Source organism: Nyctereutes procyonoides, unplaced genomic scaffold (genome assembly GCF_905146905.1).
Source record: "Nyctereutes procyonoides isolate TBG_1078 unplaced genomic scaffold, NYPRO_anot_genome, whole genome shotgun sequence".
NCBI lineage: Eukaryota > Metazoa > Chordata > Mammalia > Carnivora > Canidae > Nyctereutes > Nyctereutes procyonoides.
The window spans coordinates 4,114,336-4,137,289 of NW_026575148.1; the positions used below are offsets into that span (position 1 = coordinate 4,114,336).

The window sequence follows — 22,954 nt, forward strand, 5'->3', positions numbered from 1 at the left end:
TTCTTCTATCCTTACAGCTTTTACTTTTTCTTGGTAGCTGTGCATGATATACTGGGATATAAAGGAACTTTTATAAACAGACCGTTAGTAATATGGTGAAGTGTAGGGATATGAAGTCCTTTTTTTTTAATGAGTCCTATGCCTCTGGACTGTGAACTTGACAAGAGTTTTTCGGGAATTTTCTCCCATCTTACTTGGGGCAGGATGGATAGAACTGACTGGGTATTTCCCTTCCCCCAGTACAGTTAAATTTTAACAGTAGTCCAGCATATTACACTCTGGTTAAGTAGTTTACTCTTGGGGCAGGCCTTAAGAATAAAGCACGCTGGAGTATTTAGAAATAGTTCTTTTTCTCATTTCCATGCCAGATGCAGAAAGGAATTTTTCTGTGACATGTGCTATGAAAACCTGGTCAAGTTTCTGTAGTGAATTTGACAATATTTTCCACCCACCCTTGACTAGGCCTACTGGTGTTTTTAATTCTAAGATTCATTTGCATTAAGCCTACGCCAATTTTTTAATTACATTTTAGTGTTTTTTTGTTTTTTTTTTTCTACAGTACTAGGTGATTCCATGGTTTCTGCTTATGAGTTCTGTGGTAAGTTGAGACTTCCTGTACATCCAGTCTGTAAGCAGTGGTTTTCCCTGTGTCCTCTTGTCTCGTGAATCCAAGAAGAGTTTATTTTCCAGCCTGCTCAGTTTTTACTTGTTTTTCTGGAAAGAGTGATAACCTCTAATTCTTCACATGTGGAAATAATAAGGAATTCTGCTCATTATTTTTTTCAAACTGGGTTGTGTGCTTGTTTTATTTAGTTTTGGATTTTCTTTATATACAATGAATAGATTTCTCTTACTAGACCTCCTATTTATAAGTACCTCATACTTTCTTAAAACATAGGGCTTGTCTTTTTGTTAAGAATTTCAAAGATCAAAACTTCTTAATATTGATAAAATTTAATAGTTTTATGTATTTGTGTTATGGAGCATAATTTGGGTACCACATGGAAGATCATTTGTCTTAAGGTCAGGTTAAAAATACTTTCTCTTTTCATCTTCTTTATAGTTTTTGATTGACACTTTAAAGTTCATTTCAAGTAATTTTAAATAAGGCAATAAATATGGTTTAAAATGATTTTGTGCATATTTGTATCTAATAGTTTCAGCAGTACATTTGAAAAGACTGTCTTTTCCCACTGAATTTTCTTTTCTTATGATTTTATTTATTTATTCATGAGAGACACAGAGAGAGAGGCACAGACACAGGCAGAGGGAATAGAAGGCTCCTTGTGGGAAGCTTGATGCAGGACTAGATCCCAGGACCCCAGAATCATGACTTGAGCCCAAGTCAAATGCTCAACCACTGAGTCATGCAGGTGCCCCTCCACTGAGTTTTCTTTGCAACTTTTAAACACAACCATTTGCCATATATGTGTGGGTCTATTTCTGAGCTCTCTATTTTGCATTAGTCAGCCAAAATCACATTGTCCTGATTATTATAGTTTAAAACACTTATTGAAGTAGGTAGTATAAAGTATCCAACTTGTTTCTTCTTTTCAAAGTTGTTTTGGCTATTATAGACCTTTAAGTTATTTTGCCTCTTCCAGATGCTGTGCATTTTCATTCAAATTTTAGAATCAGTTTCTCAATTTCCTCAAAGACAACTGCTGAGATATTGATTAGGATGATATTGTATCCATAAGCTAGGCAAGAAAAAGGTTTTATTTTTAAAATTTTAAGAGTTCAGATCATGACCACAATATGCCTCTGCATTATTTGGGTCTTTTATATTTCTATAAACAGTGTTTTCTATTTTTTGGTATGTGGGTCTTGCACATCTTTTTTTTTTTTTTTTATGATAGTCACAGAGAGAGAGAGGCAGAGACACAGGCAGAGGGAGAAGCAGGCTCCACACACCGGGAGCCCGACGTGGGATTCGATCCCGGGTCTCCAGGATTGCGCCCTGGGCCAAAGGCAGGCGCCAAACCGCTGCACCACCCAGGGATCCCTTGCACATCTTTTATTTGGCTTATCCTTAAGAGATTTTTACTATTATGTTCTTAAAAAATATATTTAATTTTAATATAATTGTCCTTTGCTAGAAAGAAAATCGCCTCCTCTATATTGATCTTGTATCCTGTAATGTTACTAACCTCACTTATTAGTTCTATGTTCTACTTGATTTTGTGACAAACATGTCATCTGGAAATGGTTGTACTTCATCTTTTAATTTTATCACTTACCTAGGTTTGAATAAGAAAGTACTCTAAAATGTGATTACGTAAAACAGTGATTAATTATTGCTTATAGTTTGCATACTGGTGGAGTGGTTTTTCTACTGGTTTTGCTTGGACCTACCCATGTAACTGTATCAAAATTGCCTTTGGATTACAAAGTTTCTATGGACAAGAGTAGACTAAGAAAATGTCTTAGCTGGTAATAAGATTTATTTATTAGTGAAGAGAAGATAAGTTTAAGACCTCTTGATAGGAGAACCACAGAGAATATTTCTATGTTTATTAGAATATTCATATATTATTTTCTATATATTCGATTATATTATTTTAAACTAATAACACTCTATTTTTGAGGATTCTTGCCTAATAAATGAGCATGTTCTGTAGCTCTAAAAATATATGTTGATAAACTAATGAAATATCAGTGGATATTAATGATCCAAGATTAATAAATCTAAGGATATATAGAGATAGCCCAACCTTTTTGTTGACATTGGTTATTCTTTTTTTTTTTCTACCTAATCAGTCTTGGAGGGTGGTTATTACTTTTATGAATCTTTATTAAGAATTTTTTGGCTTTCTCAATTTTCAGTGCTGTGTTCTATTCCAATGACTTGTGGTCTTTACCTATGCATTTATTCCCTTCACACATTTGTGTTCATTTTGTTCTTTTACTATACCCTTTTACGAAGGATAAATTTATCTTTTAACAAAAACATTAAAATCACAATTTTTATTTTTAGCAATTAGCAACATTTCAGATTTTTATGCATTGTCTCTTTAATATAATTTTCGTTAAAGTAGTTCCCAGTGGATTATTAAGAATTGTGTTGTTTAATCTTTAAAATTTGAGTGTGTCTAGATATATTTTGTTATTTCTAATTTGATGTTTTTTAAAGTCCAAAAGTATATTCTTTATAACTTCAGTCCCTTGGGCTTGATTGAGACTTGTTTTATGGTTCAGAATATGGTCTATCTTTATAAGTATTTCATATACACATGGAAATAATGCATTTCCTGCCATAGTTGAAAATAATGTGCAATAAATTATATGATAGTTAGGCAGTTTCTTACAAAACTAAACATATACTCACCACATGATCTAGCAATTGTATGCCTGGGTATTGACCTGAAGGATTTGAAAACATGTCCATATAAAAAAAATGCACAGTAGGGGCACCTGGATGGCACAGTCAGTGGTGGTCTTGAAGTCATGGGATGAGCCTCTTTTGGGGCTCCACACTCAGCATGGGGTCTGCTTAAGACTCCCTCTCCATCTACTCTTCCCTGCCTCTCTCTCTCAAATTAATAAATATTTTTTTAAGAAATGCACACTAATGTTTATAGCATCTTTATTCATAATTGCCCAAATCTGGAAGCAACCAGGATGTCATTCAGTAGGTGTACAAATAAATAAACTGATATATCCAGGAAACAGATTATTATTACTTGGCAAAAAGAACTGACCTATCAGGCCATGAAGACACATAGAAATTTAAATGCATATTGCTAAGTAAAAGAAGCCAATCTGTAAAGGTTATATACTGTATGATTTCAACCATATGGCATCAGGGCAAAGCAAAGTATGGAGATAATAAAAAGTTCAGTAGTTGATGGGTTGGGGAGAAGATCAGAGAGAAATGAATAAGCAGAGCTCAGAGGATTTTTTTAGGGAAGTAAAAGTACTCTGTATGATGCAATGATGACTATATATCGTTATACTTTGCCCAAAACCATAGAATGTAACACTCAAAGATGAACCCTAAAGTACTGGACTAGGTAATTATAATGTGTCATTGTAGATTCACTCTTGGTAAAAACGGACCATTCTAGTGAATGATGTTGATAATGAGGGAAGGTATGCCATGTGTAGGGCAGGGAATGAGTAGGAAATCTCTATTTCTCCCAATTTTGTTATGAAACTAAACCTTCTCTAAGAAAATAAAATCTTAACAATAATACATTGAGTCATGATGGCTGGAAGAGTTTCATCCATTTTATATCCTCACATTCTTGAGAGAGAAGTTAAAATCATAGGGTATGATAAGATTTGTCTATTTTTTCCTATTCGTTTGTTGATAAGTGATTATATTATAGGTATATTTTAAATAGCCAATAGGAATTAGAGTTGCCATTTACTAAGTTGAGATAGAATGCTGTATATCTGATGCTGATATCTCCTGATATCAATGGATCCAAGAGAAAAAGTGGTTTAGACCACGTTTATGGGTAATACATGTGGAGAATAAAAAAAGTTATTGAAGTTGAAAAGTTAGAGGGATTGGAGTTTGGGAAGAATTAATGAAATTTATTATTACTGTGATGAACTCAAAATTCTCCTTTGAAATATTTATTCTTAGCTTTTTAGTATTTTATTTTATTCATTAACTATCTTTGTAAAAATTTTTAAAAATAAATAGTTATAAATCTATTTTACAACTATCTTTGTAAAAATCTCTTTTGCATTTATTCAGCTAAAACATATTATTCAATTTGTTGACATATTACTTTGATTTACTTTTGTACTGTTTTCTATTTGAAGTCCACTTTAAATGTTAAAGCCAAGTATTTTGTCATGATTTTTTATTTCTGCCTGATACCTAGACAGCTCTCTAATCTATACAAACTATAAATTTATTAATCAAGAAACACCTTTATTGAATATCAAAGATCATCTAATCTGTCATCTATAGTGAGCATCCCTACAACAAAATACAAAGGGTTGATTAGCCTTTACTAATAAACTTCCAGAAATGAGAATGCATTCTACCTTGTGGCAGGTAATTCCCATATTGATCTACCAAAAAAAATATTCAACATTGACTGAAAATCTTTTAATTACTTTGTAAAAGTAATCAAAATGTAAGTATCCATAATTTTTAGAAAATACTACATGTAGTAAAATCTGCTATACGAAATAGTGAATGACGGGCCTGATAATTTGCTATGTCTTTGAGTATCTACCCATACAAGTAAATGTATATACATACAAACTAACAAATTTAGGTATTAGAAAGAATTCTGTTTCCAGGGCAATTGGACAGGATTTATCCAGCAGCATGGGAGAATATTGTCAAGATTCAACTTTAATTCAATCAGGAACTTGATAAGCAAAATCAGTGAATGAATGCATGAATGGATTGAGTGAGTGAATGAATTCTTTATCGGCTCAAATAACTTATAAGTTTATTGGTCATGTAAACTACAAGGATTACAAATAAGTTTGGGTGGTTGTCCAGAAAACATGTGCTTTAAATATTGTTTTTTTGCTTTATATTCTCTTATCAGAAGGGAGAGTGGACAAGGAAATATAATAAACCTCCACTAAAGTGAACAAGAATTTATTATAAGGAGTGGATAGAAAATTAATTTCAGTAACAGGAAGCAACAAGATCAAGTCTGTTTTGTAATAGAGCTTGTTCCAAGTTGGTTCCCTAGGGCCTTGATAAAGTGATGGAGCAGCAGCAATGGCCATGGCCCTGTTCTCAAATTACTTTATTAAGACAGTGACCAGAGTTTCAGACAGAAATAAAGAAATTCAAGCCATATAGTTCAGCTTATCATTTCCAGTATATGATAGCATTTCATTATTGTTATGAAACAGTATACACACACACTGAATCTGTAAAAAAATCTATTCAATATATTTTATCATATAATACATTATGATAAATAATTTACTGCACTATTTGTATTAGACCAGATGCTCCAAGTAGTATAGTTACTGGCAAGTTAACTTCCATTGATTGTATAGTGGTGTTAAAACAATTTTAGTAAACCTCTTTTGTCAAGAAAATTTGTTACTTTTTTTAACTTTTAAAGAATAGTCATCCATTAAACTAACAATATGATCCACTGGTTCAAGATTAAATATTTAGTATTAGTTTATTTTTACTGTTCTACAACTGTTTGTTTTTTTTTTCTCAATGTAGGTTGTTTTACTTGACAATAATCTTATTTAAATAAGCAGTCTTTCTTGTGTTCATATGGAATGGTAGTCTCTAAGCATTTCTTATGGTTCCTTGGTGGGATGGTCACTTAATGATCAAATTAGAGCTCATTCAACCAGAGCTGTGGTAACAATAGTTACTAGACTACAGTTCTCCTTTTCAGACTTAAAGAACATCCAGGTGGAGTTCATTATTGTGAATCACCCAGCATGGTCCCCTGGCAGCAGATTAAGAAAACAGTCTAAATTAGAGATGGCTGCACTGCTAAACTTATTCCTCGTTCAAAATGTAAGGCTACCCCTACATTTAGCCACATACATCTTATTTGTAGTAACCTTCTATCCAGGGAGGTCTCTATAAGTATTTGCTGCTGCATGTGTACAATACCTAAAATATTTATGAATCTGAAAGTTGAAAAATTACAGATTTGTAGCTAATACATTCTGCAGCTGCACGTCCTGGTTTGCAAATTTATAACTGGGAATTTAGTACTAACAAATTCCAGCTTTTGAACAATTGGATGTATTTCTCCAACTGTGTTGCCCAGCCTCTTTTTACTCTCATTCCCCAGGCAGGACGGCTGCAATGGTGGTACAGCCTCTGGGGAGGTAGGGAGGAGGGATGGATGGAACTCTTTGCCATCAGTCACCAACAGCCCCTCTGGCTGATTAAGTAGCAGGTGTTAATAGGAACCCAGGGGAGTGCTCTCCAGTTCCCTTTAGCTGGAATGATAGTGACATGATTCAAGGCCTGAAGGGTTTAGGGCCCTTTTAGGGAGTAGAGGAGAAAAGTGGACTTGTAAAGTGGAAAATAATAGAAGGGTATGTTGTTTTGAAATACTTTTCTTAATGCTTGAATAATACACAGTTTTTGAAGATTTGAACATGGAAATTTCTGATACTTATGTGTCTAACATTAAGAAAAGGAATGAGAGAACATACTAACCTTTAAACCGACTGCTCACTCTATAATTTTGATTTCATTGGAGTTGTATAATGCACAGTAAGATTTCATTGTTTTAGATATTAGGTAGATAGACAAGGAAATAGATCTTATGAAAATATGGTGGAAGGATACCACAGCTTCTGGAAAATTACAAAGCATAAGCTTATACACACAAAGCGCACAAAATCAATAGATGTGGTTCATAATCCAAATCAGTGATGACTGTTAAAATCTGGAGTTTATTATGGTTAATCTGTATATTCATTTGAATCTTGCATCTGTCTCAGAGGAGGTTTTTTAAGAACATGACTTTTAAATTTGATATGCACAATATTAAAATATTTTAAGGACTTTATCAATATTAGCACCACCAAAATACCATCATACTTACTTCTGCTCAACACATGTCACCCCCAAGTAGCTATTAATACTGTTAGCTGTATTGATCAATTTTTGTATTTTATAGGAAATTTTATTCTTTACATAATATGTTACATACTCCTTTGTGCCTAGTTTAGTTAATATATTTGTGAGACCCATAAATATTGCTGTGTGTAGTTATAGTTCATTATTACTTTTATATAGTATGTAATTGGGTGAATAAGCATATATCACACAATTGGTGGTTATTGAATCCTTCCCAAGTGGATATTTAGTGTAATATTGATGTGAACATTCCAAAGCATGTCTTCTGGTAAGGATAGGCACACATTTCTACTTGTTATAAACCTAAAAGTAGAATTGCTGGATTGTAGCGTACTTTAGCATTGAAGTAAAACACATAAAAGAAGGATAAATGGATATTCTAGAATTTGAAATTAGGTTATCTTATAATTTAAAAAAATAAGTGAATTGAAAAATAAAGGTGGCAAATGAAAGTGTCAGCGAAATTGAAGATAGCTTAATAGAAATCATTCTACTCAAAGCAGAGAGAGATGAAAAACTGAAAAAAGGTTAACAGAGCCCAATGTCTGGTGAGACAATATCAAGTGATCTAACAAACATGTTACAATGTCAGAAGGACAGTATAGATAACAAAAAGTATTTTACAAAATAATAGAATGTTCCCAAATTAAGGGAAAACATCTAAAGATTCAAGAATTTTATCCAAATACATACAGACAAGATAAATACAATGAAATCACACCGAGTCATCCCATAAACTCCTAAAACCCACAACTACAAAATCCTTGAAAGTAGAAAAATGATAAATCACATACATTTGAGGAAAGCTATGAATGATGGTTGATTTCTTCTAAAAAATACTGAGGTCAGTAGACAATGAAACAACATCTTCAGAGTGCTGAGAGAGAAATGTCAGATTTTTATAGCCAGTGAAAACAATACACAAAAATGAAGGTGAATCTAGTAGTTTTCTACTGCTGTTGTAACAAATTACCACAAACTCAGTGTTAAAGCCACACAAATACAGTCATTTTGGAGGCCAAAGTCTGAATAGACGTCACTAGGCTAAACAAGTTGAGTGTATTCCTTTTGGAGCCTTCAGAAGAAATTCATTTCCTTGCTTTTTCCAGCTTGTATAGACTGCACACATTTATTGGCTCTTGGTTTTCTTCAAAGCCAGCACCCACACTGCTATAACCTCTCCTAGTGACATCATATCTCCTCTGGTTCTAATGCCCATTTCACTTCTAAGGAGTTCTCTGATTACAGAATGTGTAATAAGACCCCTTTGGGAGCCATAATTCTGCCTTTTCCACATCTAACGTTGAATTAAAAACTTTTTCAGATATATACGTAAATCAGAGCATTCCTGGCCAGGATAGTAGGAATCTCTGGCCTGTTTACCAGAATCTGGGCCTCTAAGAAAACAAAACCAAAACGAAAGCAAAACAAAACAAAGCTAAAGAATTCTTCAGGCTGAAAGGGAATACCACTACAAAGAAACTCCTATTTAGAAGAAGGAACCAAGAGCATTAGAAATGGCAAATATTTACTATGTTGGCAAACATCTTAATTGATTTTGTGATTATCATCTTTTATACCATGTTTAAACAATCTTTGGCTTTTCCAAGGTCATGTATTTTCTATATGAACTATATATTTTTAGATTTAGCTATCTATATAGAATTCATTTTTAGGTATAGTGTGATATCATGATTAAAACACACTTTTTTCATGTAAATATTTACTTGACTCAGCAGTTATTAAAAAGACCATCTTTAAAAGAATTATCTTTCTTTACAGATTCCTATTTTCCATTTATGCTCTTTATATTTTTCTTCTATTTTGTCCATCTTTTCTTATATTTTAGTTAACACATGGGCAGATATTTCAAAATCCCTTGCTGCATCTTTAATATCTCAATCATCTAATGGGTCTGTTTCTATTCTGTTTTTTCACTTGAATAAGTCAGTTTTTCTTTACTTTTCACAGTTACGGGAATTATTAGGTATATGCTAGAACTTGCCTATAAATTAACCATGGGCTTCAGATGATCTTATCTATAACTAGAAAAATTTTTCTTACATTCTCTATTAGGAAGTTGGGGTGTGGGATAGATATCAATCCACAATCCACGTAGTGATTGATGTAGTTGGGGATATTTTCCAGTAAGTGAGATTTGGTGTTTTTATGGTCATTTGGAATCCTAGAATGCATCCTTTGGAACTTTTCCCCAGGCCTGAAAGAGTACTGGAAATTGAGCTCTGTTCTCAACACACTTCTTCAGCCTAAAACACCAACAAACTTCAAAACTGGTACATACCTTGAGAGTTAGACTACCATGTGCTTGAAACTTACCTCTAGTCCCACCAAAATATTTGTTTCCTAAGCATTTATGACTGTGGGAGATGAACTCCTTTTAGAAGTTTTGTCCTAATTCTTCAGTATATTGTGCTGTCCCAAAAATTCCTGGCTCACCGCCAGTTTTATGCAGCTAGGGTTTGCTTCTCCCCTCCCCCCCCCAATAGAGACACATTGCTTGTATGAATCACACACTTCAATTTAAGCCTACCATTACCAAATGCCTTAAGGAAAAAAAAATGGTTCTGGAAGTAATGTCTAAAAGGTTCTTTACTCTCTAGAAATTTATCTAGTCTTTGTTGCAAATGCATCCCTGTGATGTCTTTATTATTTTATAATTTAATTGAATCTTAGTTTTGAAGTAGAAGCATTATCTTATCATAGCCTACTATACATATACAAGGACAGAAGTTAAAATAATATTATTTGTTAGATCCAAATATATGCTGTGTCTTTATCCATATTAGAAAAAGAGCAGTACTTCCTTTGTAACTTTAAATCATGGGTGTGCTGGTTATTGTGTGACAACCAGCTATCCAATGAGAAAGGGAGTGAGATGAAAGTCATATTTATAGGTTTGTTTATTTCCATGATATAAATCTTCCCACCATGATCAATTTCAGGCTACCCATATGATGTTACCAAGTGCAGATTTAGGAATAGGTATAGTCGTGCTTAAATCATTACTTAACGTTGCGATATGTTAAAATGATTTTCTGTAACCATGAAGGGTTGAAATCATAATTTGCTCTTTTATTATTTTGGAATTTAATTATGTTGAACTTTTAATCAGAAAAAAATTATAATTCAAAAAAACTCAGTCTTTGGACTTTGTGAACAAAATTAAATATTGAAAAACAGTAAATATGTTTTTAGTCATTAGTATCTAATGTTTCATAGGTATTATTTCTCAACATTATGATAATTATCTTAATGTATTGTCTGTTACCAAGATGATTACAGCAAGAAACATTAAATGAAATTTATATGCATAAAAATATTTGTGATGTCTCAGGCATTTTTCCCTTGAACTATTTATAAATAGCAATAGTTATAGAAATGTGTCAAAGATATTTTTAATTGAAGAGTATTAAAATTAATTATGACAGAATGCTGAGAAAGTAAATCAAAGGATTCTTTAAAAAAAAAGTGTATTACATTCAAAAGACCGCAGATTTTACTATGTTACAAAATGTTGAGAAGTCCTTTTCTTGGGGATCCATAATTAGAAAATAAGACTAAATGGTTAAGAGAAACAGGCAAGTTGCCCACATTTTTAAGAGAGAAGAAAATAATTGGTTTTGGGGCTACTAAAAGTGACGGCCTGTATGCCTAGCATAGGACATCCGAAACTACCACTCACCCTACTGGCTGCTCCTCAGTTCTGAATTTAGTCCTGCTGTACCTACTATCACTGAAGAATATTGCATATGATTAAGGGACCATATAATCTGTTGCCCATACTGGGATTCTCAAGGGTAAGGGTTTATTAATAGCAATAATTACACTGGACAATAGACAAGCACCAGAGCTGTCTCCGGTAAAACAGGATATATGAACATACTTCTTAGGCTTCTTATGTTGCCATGGCATCATCCAAGGCCTCAGATTGGAGAAACCTCAGTTACAGGCCCCATCCAAACTGACAACAAACCAACACAGTGTATATCTACATTTTCAGGTTAGAAAATGTAGATGTTTCTACATCTTAGAGGTGAGAATTTGCCTCATTTGATGTGGAAATTCCCTCTAAAAAAGAGGTTCCATATGCTGGGTGTTCAAATTGAATGACAAATATAAATTGCATAAGTTTTAAAGTAACTTCTTGTTTATCAAAACTGGTCAATTGAATTAAAGTACATGCACATTAAAAAACATTCCCATCCAAATGACCATACAAGTTCTTCAATATTTACTCTGTACTCTAGCTACAGAAATTCTGGAATTTTACTTAGTTGTCAGTTTAGAGTGATACTATAGCATAAAAAAATGTGCTTCTAAGATGATTTAATTAGTTGATTTTCTAATAGCATATTTCACCCAAGATTAATATTATTCAAGTAATGATATTCTTTTGTTAAGCATACAATTTGTCTTTTCAGCCTGGACACTGAAAGACAAGGTTAATTAATGGAGGTGTTAAACCTGATTTTATTCCTTAAAACTTACTAATTTTCTCCCAGGTAATTTTAACATTTTATCTGAGAAAATGTATCATAACTTAGTCTATTTGGACATTTCAGGAATAGTTACATAATTGTTCACTGCTCATAAATACTCTTTTTACCCTCACTCCTTGCTACCTCCATTACTACATACAGTTAGCTTTCATTTGCTCTTCACATCTCAAGTTTTATAGCTTTAGACTCCTATGGTAAATGTGTTCATAGCGCCATGTGACATTGTATAGTGCTATTCATGGTTCTAATTTTATGGTTATTTTTGTATTTATTTAATTATTTGTAGCCACCTACCAGATAGTTAATTCCAAGAGATCAGTGATTTTTTTTATTTTGTTTATTGGAGAGAGAGAGAGAGACAGGGAGAGGGAGAGAGAGAACAACAAGGAGGAGGGCAGAGAGAGAGGGAGAAGCAGACTCCCCACTATCAGGGAGCCTGATGCCCAGCTTGATCTTGGGACCCCAGGATCACAGCCTAAGCAGAAGGCAGATGTCCAATGGATTGAGCCACCCAGGCACCCCCCCAAATGATCAATGATTGTATCTTTGGCTTTTTTTCCTGTGATAAGCAGAACACCTAATGTACAGTAGGTGCCTAATAAAATTTGTTAAATGGATGGATAAATTAAAAGTAAACACAAAGAGGAGCACTTGGGCTCAGTCAGTTAATTGTTTGGTAATTTCAGTTCAGGTCATGATCTCTTGGGTTGTGGGATCCAGCCCCACATTGGGCTGTATGCTCAGTGGAGAATTTGCTTTAGATTCTCTCCTTCTGCCCCTCCCGCACTCTTACGCAGATGTGCTCGCTTGCTCATTCCCTCTCTCAAATCTTGAAAAAAAAAAAAAAAAAGTAAAAATACAAAGATAGTTCTTTTGATTAAAACTAAAATGTGATCAGATCTATTTCAAATCAGTTAAATGATTAAATATACTTACCATTTAGGATATTTACCCATCAACTTTTATTTCCATATTAACTCTGAGGGTTTTTTAATACAATTTTAGTTAGGTAGATTAAGCTACCAATATTATTATCACTGGACAGAAGAGAAAATTTAGAGTTTAAGAATGAGGATGATTTCTCATGAACTGTTTATCAAAATAGTGACTAGATGACATTTACTAAATGGTAATAAACTTCTACTAAGTTCAGTGACCAAAGAACTGATTTAAAATACAGATCTCTTTTTGTCTCTAAATGGAAATTTATTGCAATATTTAGACTTTTAGGTTTGCATGTGACTAAATGAATACTTACTAATAACTAAATAAAAAAGGAATGCTAATATTTGCTATGCTAAACTAAACTTAATTTGGTAAATTTTTCCATAACTCTAAGTATTTTAGTACAAAGTCTCACTACCACACAGTAATTGTTTGGCACCAAAATAAAGGTCCTACTGTACATGTGTATTTATAGATAATTGGAATTTTTACAACTCATGCAGAGGACTTTCATCAGTACATCACCAGAATTATTTTAAGTGTGTTCTGGTATTCTATAACAGTTATTCTTGCAAACGATTACAAATTATTGTAGATTTATGTTCCTCATTATCCATTCAGTTTGTTGGATTGTGGATTGAATAAACACCCCCTATTGGAACGACTTGTTGGACCCTGGCTCACCGGGTGCCAACGTGGCCCGGTGGACGCCCCAGAGACCCAGACCCCAGACAGGCAGATGCAATTAGCAAGAGGGTTTATTGAACGTTTGCGCAAACGGGCTCTCCGCCTCCGAGGAGGAAAAGAGCCCCGATTAGCAATTACAGGGATCTTTTAAAAGGCAAAAGGAAAGAAACTGCCTAAAGACAAAAGAACCGCGGGAGTCGCATGGCATCCAGGTTGATTTCGGGGAGGGTCAACATGAACCTATTCAGGGACATTCCAATCAGGGTGTGTGTGGGGGGGGAATGGTTTTTTTACTGTAAACAGAATGCTTTTAGTTGCTAAAATTTCAGGAAGAAGCCTGGATGGGCTGCCTCTGGATTAGGGCTGGCCCTACTTACAAGGGGGGAGGTTTCTTCATTCCCTCCTCTTGTTTGGGCTGATTTTAACCTTAAAATCTTAGGGAACATTTATTTCTTCAGTTTGGAGGACCCGACATTGCTGAGTTAATACCAGAGCTTGGGTAATAGACAATCTTTCTCGGATGAACTGGAGCAGCCGGTTGAGGACGCAGGGGCCGAAAGTTAGCAGCAGGAGCAGGATAACTAGAGGGCCCAGAATGGTAGAGATTAGGGTGGTCAACCAGGGAGACTGATTAAACCAGCTTTCAAACCAGCCCTGCTGGGCCTCCCGGTCCCTTTGTCTTTTATTTGACCTTTCCCTGAGTTTGGCCATGGAGTCTCTGATGACTCCAGAATGGTCTGCATAGAAACAGCATTCCTCTCCCAGGGCCGCACACAGTCCTCCCTCTTTCAGAAATAGTCAATCCAAGCCTCTCCTGTTGTGAAGTGCTACTTCTGAAAGTGAGGTGAGGGACTGTTCTAGCTTAGAAACGGACTGCGCTAGTGTCCGTAGATCCTCATCTACAGCTGTTTGGAGTTCTATATAACGTCGTGAGCCCCGGATCGGAGCAGCTGCGCCAGTACCCACCCCAGCAGCGACCCCTAGTCCCAACATAACGGCTAAGGTTAGGGAGACAGGTTCGCGCCGAAAACGGGTGGGATGTTTATCATACTGATTTTCTAGAGTTTCAGCAGGGTGATAGAACACCCTGGGTATGATCTGCACCATGACACAGAAGTCGTTTGAGCTATTTAGAACCTTAGCCGACACACAGGGGGTGAGGCCTTTGTTGCATGCCCACCAAGTTCCCGGCTGGGGCTCCAGGTAAGAATCAGTCCCCAAAATCGGGGTGGTAGTGTTGCAGAGTCTCTGGTAGCCCCGGGGGGGTGTTCCTATGCAGGTTCCCTGTCCTGTAACTTCTGTTAAGGGTGAATTGTGGTTGGGAGTCGGGTGTGCATCCCTGAGTGCTAGTGATGTTATTATAGGTCCCTGAAGTAGCAATTCCCTCATAATAAGGGGGGGGGGGGAGCAAGGCAGAGCCAGCAGGATTTAGTTACATCGGGGCTGGTTCGATTAAGGGCCAGGAATGCCCCTATGATAAGATTAAACAGTCGTTGTCCCGTCTCGGGTGACGACCGAGGGGTTGGAGTGACCGCGAAGTTAGTGGGTGCGGCACTCCCTGCGGCTAGGGCCGGGGCAGCTCTTTGTTCCCCGAGGACCGCGTTAGGCCCGATCGCCACGGGGTCTGGGGATTCTATTTTTAGTTTAATTCTGAATATAAAACCATCATCTGTTCTTTCTTTGTATAACCTGAGTCCCCACGTATATCCATTGGCCCAGTAAGTAGCCCTTTTTCCGGGCTCCGTGAAGGATATCCGTAGGGGATGACACCACCCTTGGCAGGGCCCATAATTAAGGGTTTTCCATTTGCTAAATGTCGGGTGAGTATAGTTAGCCTTGACAGTGATATAATCCCAGGAGGAGGAGGGCCTCCATTCTGTATCCCCAGTAGTTTCGCACCCCCAATTTTTACAATAGAAGTATTCCCCTCCTCCACAGGTGGGATTTAGCCTGCGATCTCTGTGGTGCCCGGGACAGACATAAAAGGGAAGAGTGCTTAGCATGGCCCTTCTGTCAGGCGTGCCACATCCTCCCCATGGGTCTAATCCCAGTCGCCCTGGAGGGCTTTCTTGGTTAGGGGCTCTAGAGGTGTCGAAGTATCCCTCTAGGTCCCATGGGCTAGGGGCCCCTATGGTTAGCTTGCATAGGTCAGGATATAGGTCAGGCCACCAGGTTCCCACGGGGGCGGTCTTAGTTATAGACCAGACCTCGTCACCCCCAGACGTTAGTACCTGCCAGGTTAACCTTTTGAGGGCATGAGGGTCACCTTTGGCGGAGGTGAAGAGCGCTAGGAGAGGTAGGAATATAACAACTGTCATTGAACAATTTTTGAAAGTCTTATCTTGAGCGGGTTTTGGGTGCGGTGGAGCTTCCATTGGAGTGGCTCGTCCGGTCCGTCCTGGCTGGCGTCAGCGGTGCTCGTTGATGGGGCGCGCTGGACGTGTGAGGCGTGGACCCAAGCAGCAATGCCGTCTACCTTTAAGGCGGTTGGGGTGGTCAGTAGTACAGTATATGGGCCCTTCCAGCGGGGCTCAAGCGTCCTGGACTGATGTCTCCTGACGTAGACGGAGTCACCGATCTGGAACGGGTGTGGGCCGGTTGTGTCTCCGGGGCGGTAGACAGCCGCAAGGGGTTTCCAGATCTGGTGCTGGATAATCTGGAGCGCCTTTAGCCTGTCCTGTAAACCGGGAGTGTTAGCAAGAGGGTCAATAGCAGAATCTAGTAAGTCCGTTACTGGTGGGGGACCTCCATAGAGAATCTCGTAAGGAGTTAGCCCATGGCGCGCGGGAGTGTTCCGGACTCGGAACAGAACCATAGGGAGGAGTTGGACCCAGTCTCTAGTGCCAGTCTCCAATGTCAATTTAGTTAGGGTCTCTTTAATTGTTCTATTCATTCTTTCTACCTGACCTGAGCTCTGGGGTCTGTATGCACAATGTAATTTCCAATTTATCCCCAGTAATCTGGCCACCAACTGACTTACCTGGGAGACGAAGGCGGGCCGTTGTCCGACCCTATTACCTTGGGCAGTCCAAACCGGGGGAAAATTTCTTCCAGGATTTTCTTGACAACCACCTGGGCGGTTTCTCGCTTGGTGGGGAATGCTTCTGTCCAGCCTGAAAAGGTATCTATAAACACTAGGAGGTACTTGTTACCATATTTACCTGGCTTGATTTCGGTGAAGTCTACTTCCCAATTAGTTCCGGGTCTTTCTCCCCTCATCCTGGTTCCCTCAGGCATCTTGAGGTGTTTGGTATTTACCTTAGCACAAGGTACACAAGCGTCGGTTACCTGTTGGATCAGGGAGGGGAGTTTGGGAATGTAATAGGTCTGACCTTCTCTCCGGAGGAGTGCTTTTAATTTTTTGTGTCCGAGGTGAGTCCATCGGTGGAGGTGAGTCACCAGTTCTTTGGCCCTTTTCTGGGGCAGGACCGTCTTCCCTTGGTGTTTCCAGACCTTCATTTGCTCGTCATATTTTGCCCCTATTTGCTGGACGATATCTAGGTCGCTGTCTGAGTACTCGAGAGAGAGTTGCCCCGGTGTCCGGACAGCCTCTGGTACTTGTAGGGAGAGGGCCTGTGGGCCTAGTGCAGCGGCCCGTGCTGTCTCATCGGCCATCCTGTTCCCCTCTGCTACTGGGTCATTGCCTCGCTGATGCCCAGGACAGTGAATTATACTCAGTTTTCTCGGCAGAAAGAGGGAATGGAGAAGATCTTGTATTTCTTCTCTGTTTTTGATGTTTTTACCTGCTGAGGTTAGGAGACCCCTTCTACGGTATATTTCTCCATGAACATGGGCAGTTGCAAAAGCATATCTGCTGTCAGTATAAATGTTGACCTTTTTGTCCTTAGCCTTTCTTAGGGCCTGAGTTAGGGCTATAAGCTCTGCCCTTTGAGCTGAAGTCCCAGGCTCTAAGGCACTGGCCCAAATGACAGCTTTCCCATCTACCACGGCTGCCCCGGCTTTACGCTCACCATTTCGTAGAAAGCTACTCCCATCGGTGTACCAGGTTGCTTCAGCATCTGGCAAAGGCTGGTCCGTCAAGTCCCCTCTGGTGCCATGGACTTCAGCTAGGATCTGGTGGCAATCATGCATTACTAGGGAGGGGGACTCGGTTTCTGGAAGCAAGGTGGCCGGGTTTAGAGATGTAGCCGTTCCAAACCGTATCCGCTCAGAATTCAGTAACATGGCCTGATAATGGGTGACCCGGGCGTTTGAGAGCCATCGATCAGGGGGCTGGCGGATGACTGTCTCTACGGCGTGGGGGGCCACCACAGTGAGGGGTTGGCCGAAAGTCAACTTGTCTGAGTCTTTTACCAGGACTGCCACAGCCGCTATTATTCGGAGACATGGGGGCCATCCTGCAGCCACGCTGTCTAATTTTTTTGAAAAGTATGCCACGGGCCTTTTCCAGGGTCCCAGTTTTTGAGTTAGGACCCCTTTGGCTATTCCATTATGTTCATCAACATATAGCGTAAAAGGCTTGGTTACATCTGGGAGGCTCAGGGCAGGGGCGGTCAATAAGGCCCTTTTTATTTTGTCAAAAGCCAGTTGGTGCTCCTTTCCCCAGTGGTAGGGGGTGTTGGATTTCGTGAGAGATATAGGGGAGCCGCCATCTCCGCAAACCCGGGTATCCAGAGGCGGCAGAACCCAGCACTGCCGAGGAACTCTCGTAGTCCTTTGGCATTAGTGGGTGCTGGGATCAGGGCTACAGCCTTTTTGCGGCTCTCCGTCAGCCACCTCTGGCCTCCTTCCAGGAGATATCCCAGATAGGTCACTTGTCTCTGGCCTATTTGGGCCTTTTTGGCGGAGGCCCTATACCCCAGTTCTCCCAGTCTCTCAAGCAGGGCCCCCGTACCTTTTACACAATCCTGTTCTGTCCTAGCCGCCAGGAGCAAATCATCCACGTACTGCAGAAGGACGAGGTCCGGATGGCCAACTCGGAAATCTGCCAAATCCCGATGCAAGGCCTCATCGAACAAAGTGGGGGAGTTTTTGAATCCCTGCGGCAGCCTTGTCCAAGTGAGTTGTCCTGAGAATCCCGTCTCAGGATCTTTCCATTCAAAAGCAAAAATAGGCTGGCTTTGAGAGCTTAACCTTAGGCAAAAGAATGCATCTTTTAGATCTAACACCGTATACCAGACATGGCTTGGGGGTAAGGTGCTGAGCAAGTTGTAGGGATTTGGCACCGTGGGATGTATGTCCTTTGTCCTCCAGTTAACCTCTCGTAAATCTTGTACCGGCCGGTAATCTCCTGTGCCGGGTTTTTTTACGGGTAATAGAGGAGTATTCCAGGGCGACTGGCAAGGTATTAAAATGCCCAATTGTAATAGTCTCTGTATATGGGGCCGAATGCCTTCTTTGGCCTCTTTGCTCATTGAATATTGCCGGATCGATATGGGGGTGGCCGAGGGTTTTAAGTTTATAATTATGGGCGGCTGGTTTACAGCTAGTCCCATTCCGGCCGTTTCCACCCAGGCCTGAGGGTAGTTAGTGAGCCATTCAGAATCTAGGGGCTGCACGGACGGTGGAGAGTCCTCGTGCAGCCGGTGTTCATCCTCTAGGCGCAAGGTCAGTACCTGGAGGGGCTGCCCTCCTGCGCCAGTAATAGTGGCCCCTTTTTGCTGAAAATGTATCTGGGCCCCTACTTTTGAAAGAAGTCTCGCTAGGAGAGGGTAAGGGCAGTCTGGGACCAGTAAGAAGGAATGCGTTACTTGCCCAGTGCTCAGGTGGACCTTCCGTTCGGTTGTCCATCGATATAACTTGCCTCCAGTTGCCCCCTGAACCCAAGACGTTTTAGAGCTCAAGGGTCCTTTTGCCTCAGTTAAAACTGAATGTTGAGCTCCCGTATCGACCAGGAAGGTCACCGGCTGTCCCCCCACTTTAAGGGTTATCCGAGGCTCAGGGGTGGGTTCCTGGCCCTGACACCCCTAATCTTCATCTTCTAGGGACAAAACAGGAATGGGCTTCTTTTTAGGTCCCTGCGTTTGGCCCTTCCTTGGGCAATCTTTAACCCAATGTCCTTTTTCCTTGCAGTAGGCACACTGGTCTCGTTCAACCCGTGGTCCTCTTTTGTCTCCCAGGTCCCTACTCTGTCCTGACTTACTCTGCCCTGAGCCCTGTACTACGGTGGCCAGTATCCTAGTCAGCTCTTTATCACGTCTTTTATCTCTCTTATCCTCCCGTTCCTCTTGCTCTTTACGGATCCTTTCCTCCCTTTCCTCTAGAGTTTCTCGCTTGTTAAAAACCTTCTCTGCCTCTTTCACTAAGTCCTGTAAGGTGTACCCCTGAAGTCCCTCCAACCGTTGTAACTTATTACGAATATCCGAGGCCGACTGTCCAATGAAGGACATAATTACATCTGGTTGGCGGTCTTCAGCCAAGGGGTCAAAGGGAGTATCCATGCGGTAGCCTTCTATTAACCTCTCCAGAAAACCTGCCGGCGTCTCCTCTTTTCCCTGCACTATAGCACGTACCTTTGCCAAATTGGTGGGGCGACGCCCTGCCCCTTTGAGACCCGCTAGGAGTACCTGGCGATAGAGACGGAGCCGCTCCCTACCAGCAACAGTGTCGTAGTCCCAGGTCGGGCGAACCAAGGGGAAAACATCCTCAATCTCATTAGGCAGCTGGGTCGGCCTCCCATCCGCCCCCGGGACGTTTTTCCGAGCTTCGAGGTAGACGCGCTGTCTCTCCTCCGTGGTGAGGAGAGTCTGCAGGAGCTGTTGGCGGTCATCCCGGGTCGGCTGGTGGGTCAACAGAATTGACTCAATTAATCCGGTTAGCGCCTGGGGGTCTTGGGAGAAGGAGGGGTTATGAGTTTTCCAGTTGTAAAGGTCCGAGGCAGAGAACGGCCAATATTGCATCTGGCCGCCTACTGACCGGAGGGGAAATGCCTGGGAGGTCCAGACGTCTTCCGACTCTCCCCCGCGCTCTCGCCGAAAGCGGAGGCGACTGGCGAGCGGGGGTGAAGCGAGGGGTTGCCCCTCTGCCCCCGTAGAGTCGGGGGACGGAGCTGAGGGAGCGAGGGTAGGGGCCTCCGAGCGGGGCGTTGGGGGTTGGGCATAAGGGGGAGGGGAGGAGTCCAAGAGAAGGAGACTGTCCTGGTCCCCTGGGAGCACAGGCGGCTCCTTAGGTTTTGATTCAGGAAATTTTAGGGGGCAAAGGGTGGAGGGAGAGGAGGGACGGGGAATTGGGGGAGTGTGGCAGGGAGGGAGTGAGGGTCTCGGGCCCGGTCCCCCTTGAGAAGGGATAAAGCATTTTATCCAGGGGGGTGGATTCTTAGCGAGATCCTCCCATACTATGATGTACGGCACCTGATCGAGGTGTCCATTGGGTCCTGGCTGGAAGACCAGGGCCTTCACCTGCAAGATAATATCAATATTAAAAGTTCCGTTCCTGGGCCCCCCGACGTTGAAAGCCGGCCACTCTGAGGAGCAGAAGGTGACCCATCTTCGTCTTCTGACTTCGACCGAAAGATTGTGTGCCCGGCCGGCGACTTCTTTCCAGTGATCTAGAGTGAGGCTTAAAGGGGTGGTTACAGTCTGCCCCATGGGTGTAGAGAAGGGGTGAGCGGTGAGGAGGAGGACAGGAAAGGAAGAAAAACACGGAACGAACAGACGCACACGAACGACAGGACTGGCGCGGCAGATTCAGATGGGAGCGGTCGCGAACCACGACCCTCCCCGAAGAGGAGGGAGTGCCGGGGCTCCGTTCCTCTTCCAGACCACTCCGGAGTCCGACTCCGGAGGGGGACCAGGGGTCTCGGGCACGTCTGCCTCCCCCGCTGGTCCAAATACAGAATACAGAGTACAGCGTCCTGCAGGCACAATACAGACCCGGCCAGTCAGACAAACGGACGAGACAGATAGGACATTTAGCGAGCTCGGTCTTACCTCCTACTGGTTTTAGGATTGAGTCTGGGCGTCTCAGATCCCGGACGAGCCCCCAAATGTTGGACCCTGGCTCACGGGTGCCAACGTGGCCCGGTGGACGCCCCAGAGACCCAGACCCCAGACAGGCAGATGCAATTAGCAAGAGGGTTTATTGAACGTTTGCGCAAACGGGCTCTCCGCCTCCGAGGAGGAAAAGAGCCCCGATTAGCAATTACAGGGATCTTTTAAAAGGCAAAAGGAAAGAAACTGCCTAAAGACAAAAGAACCGCGGGAGTCGCATGGCATCCAGGTTGATTTCGGGGAGGGTCAACATGAACCTATTCAGGGACATTCCAATCAGGGTGTGTGTGTGGGGGGGGAATGGTTTTTTTACTGTAAACAGAATGCTTTTAGTTGCTAAAATTTCAGGAAGAAGCCTGGATGGGCTGCCTGTGGATTAGGGCTGGCCCTACTTACAAGGGGGGAGGTTTCTTCAGACTAACGTAGTAATTTTCTTATGTTAGATTACCATAACTGAAGTTATCTTTCAGACTTCACTTATTAATTGCATTAAGAATATTATTTTTAAATGTTCATCCTAAGTCATTCAGTAAGTGTAGAGCTTGGATTTGTAACCTATTGATAACATAAATATTCCAAAAAGATTTTACTTTATGTTGTCCAAGGACAGTACTTTAAGAACTAGTGATAAAAAGTATGGCACATATGCTGTTCAAATGAGAGAAATTATAAGCCTATTCCTGAAATAAATAATGGTATTTATTTATTCCTTCCCTCAAGTTGCTTATCTTTATCATCTCACCTCAGTGAGATTTTTCTACCGTTCCAACTCCTATTAAAAAAAACCTTTTAGACCATTATCCTAAACAAATGAATCCAAGCCACAGAGTTTTATCATACTTTTGTACTAAAGTCAGCTGGTAGTCTTTCAAGTTATTTATCAGTAATAATAAAGTTATGAAGTTTGAAAATGACTTATACATCATAATATACCTACATATAAATATTAGAGTAGGTTCAAAATTGTATCATTAAACAATCATCCTTATTCTCTTTTACTGACATCTCCAAACTTCTGTATTAGTACAAGGGAATTAACCAGTACTGATCAAGGTAATTATGAAGGAAAAAGCACATTAAAGTTAGTAAGACTTGAAGACTGCTCTTTTTCCAAATATACACAACTATACATAATTATACTTTATGACAATGAATAGTCAACATATTAATATTTTCTGGAAATAGAACAGTTTACCAATTACACCTCTTAAATCAGACTTTTGAGGGCATTGTCAGCATAACTTGAACAACTTCTCATATATATGAAGAGTAAGTTTGGCCATAGCTTTAGTTAAATA

At 40.4% G+C, this 22,954-nt stretch overlaps 1 protein-coding gene across 1 annotated transcript; it reads right to left on the minus strand.

Annotated features, from left to right (window-relative positions):
- Positions 1 to 15,890: 15,890 nt before the first annotated feature.
- Positions 15,891 to 18,240, minus strand: LOC129501609 (uncharacterized). The gene is made up of 2 exons (XM_055312759.1): positions 16,869 to 18,240; positions 15,891 to 16,384 (listed from the first exon to the last, which is right to left on the minus strand). Exons 1-2 carry the CDS (start codon positions 17,890 to 17,892, stop codon positions 16,278 to 16,280), a joined length of 1,131 nt encoding a protein of 376 aa, XP_055168734.1. The 5' UTR covers positions 17,893 to 18,240; the 3' UTR covers positions 15,891 to 16,277.
- Between the last annotated feature and the right edge of the window lie 4,714 nt (positions 18,241 to 22,954).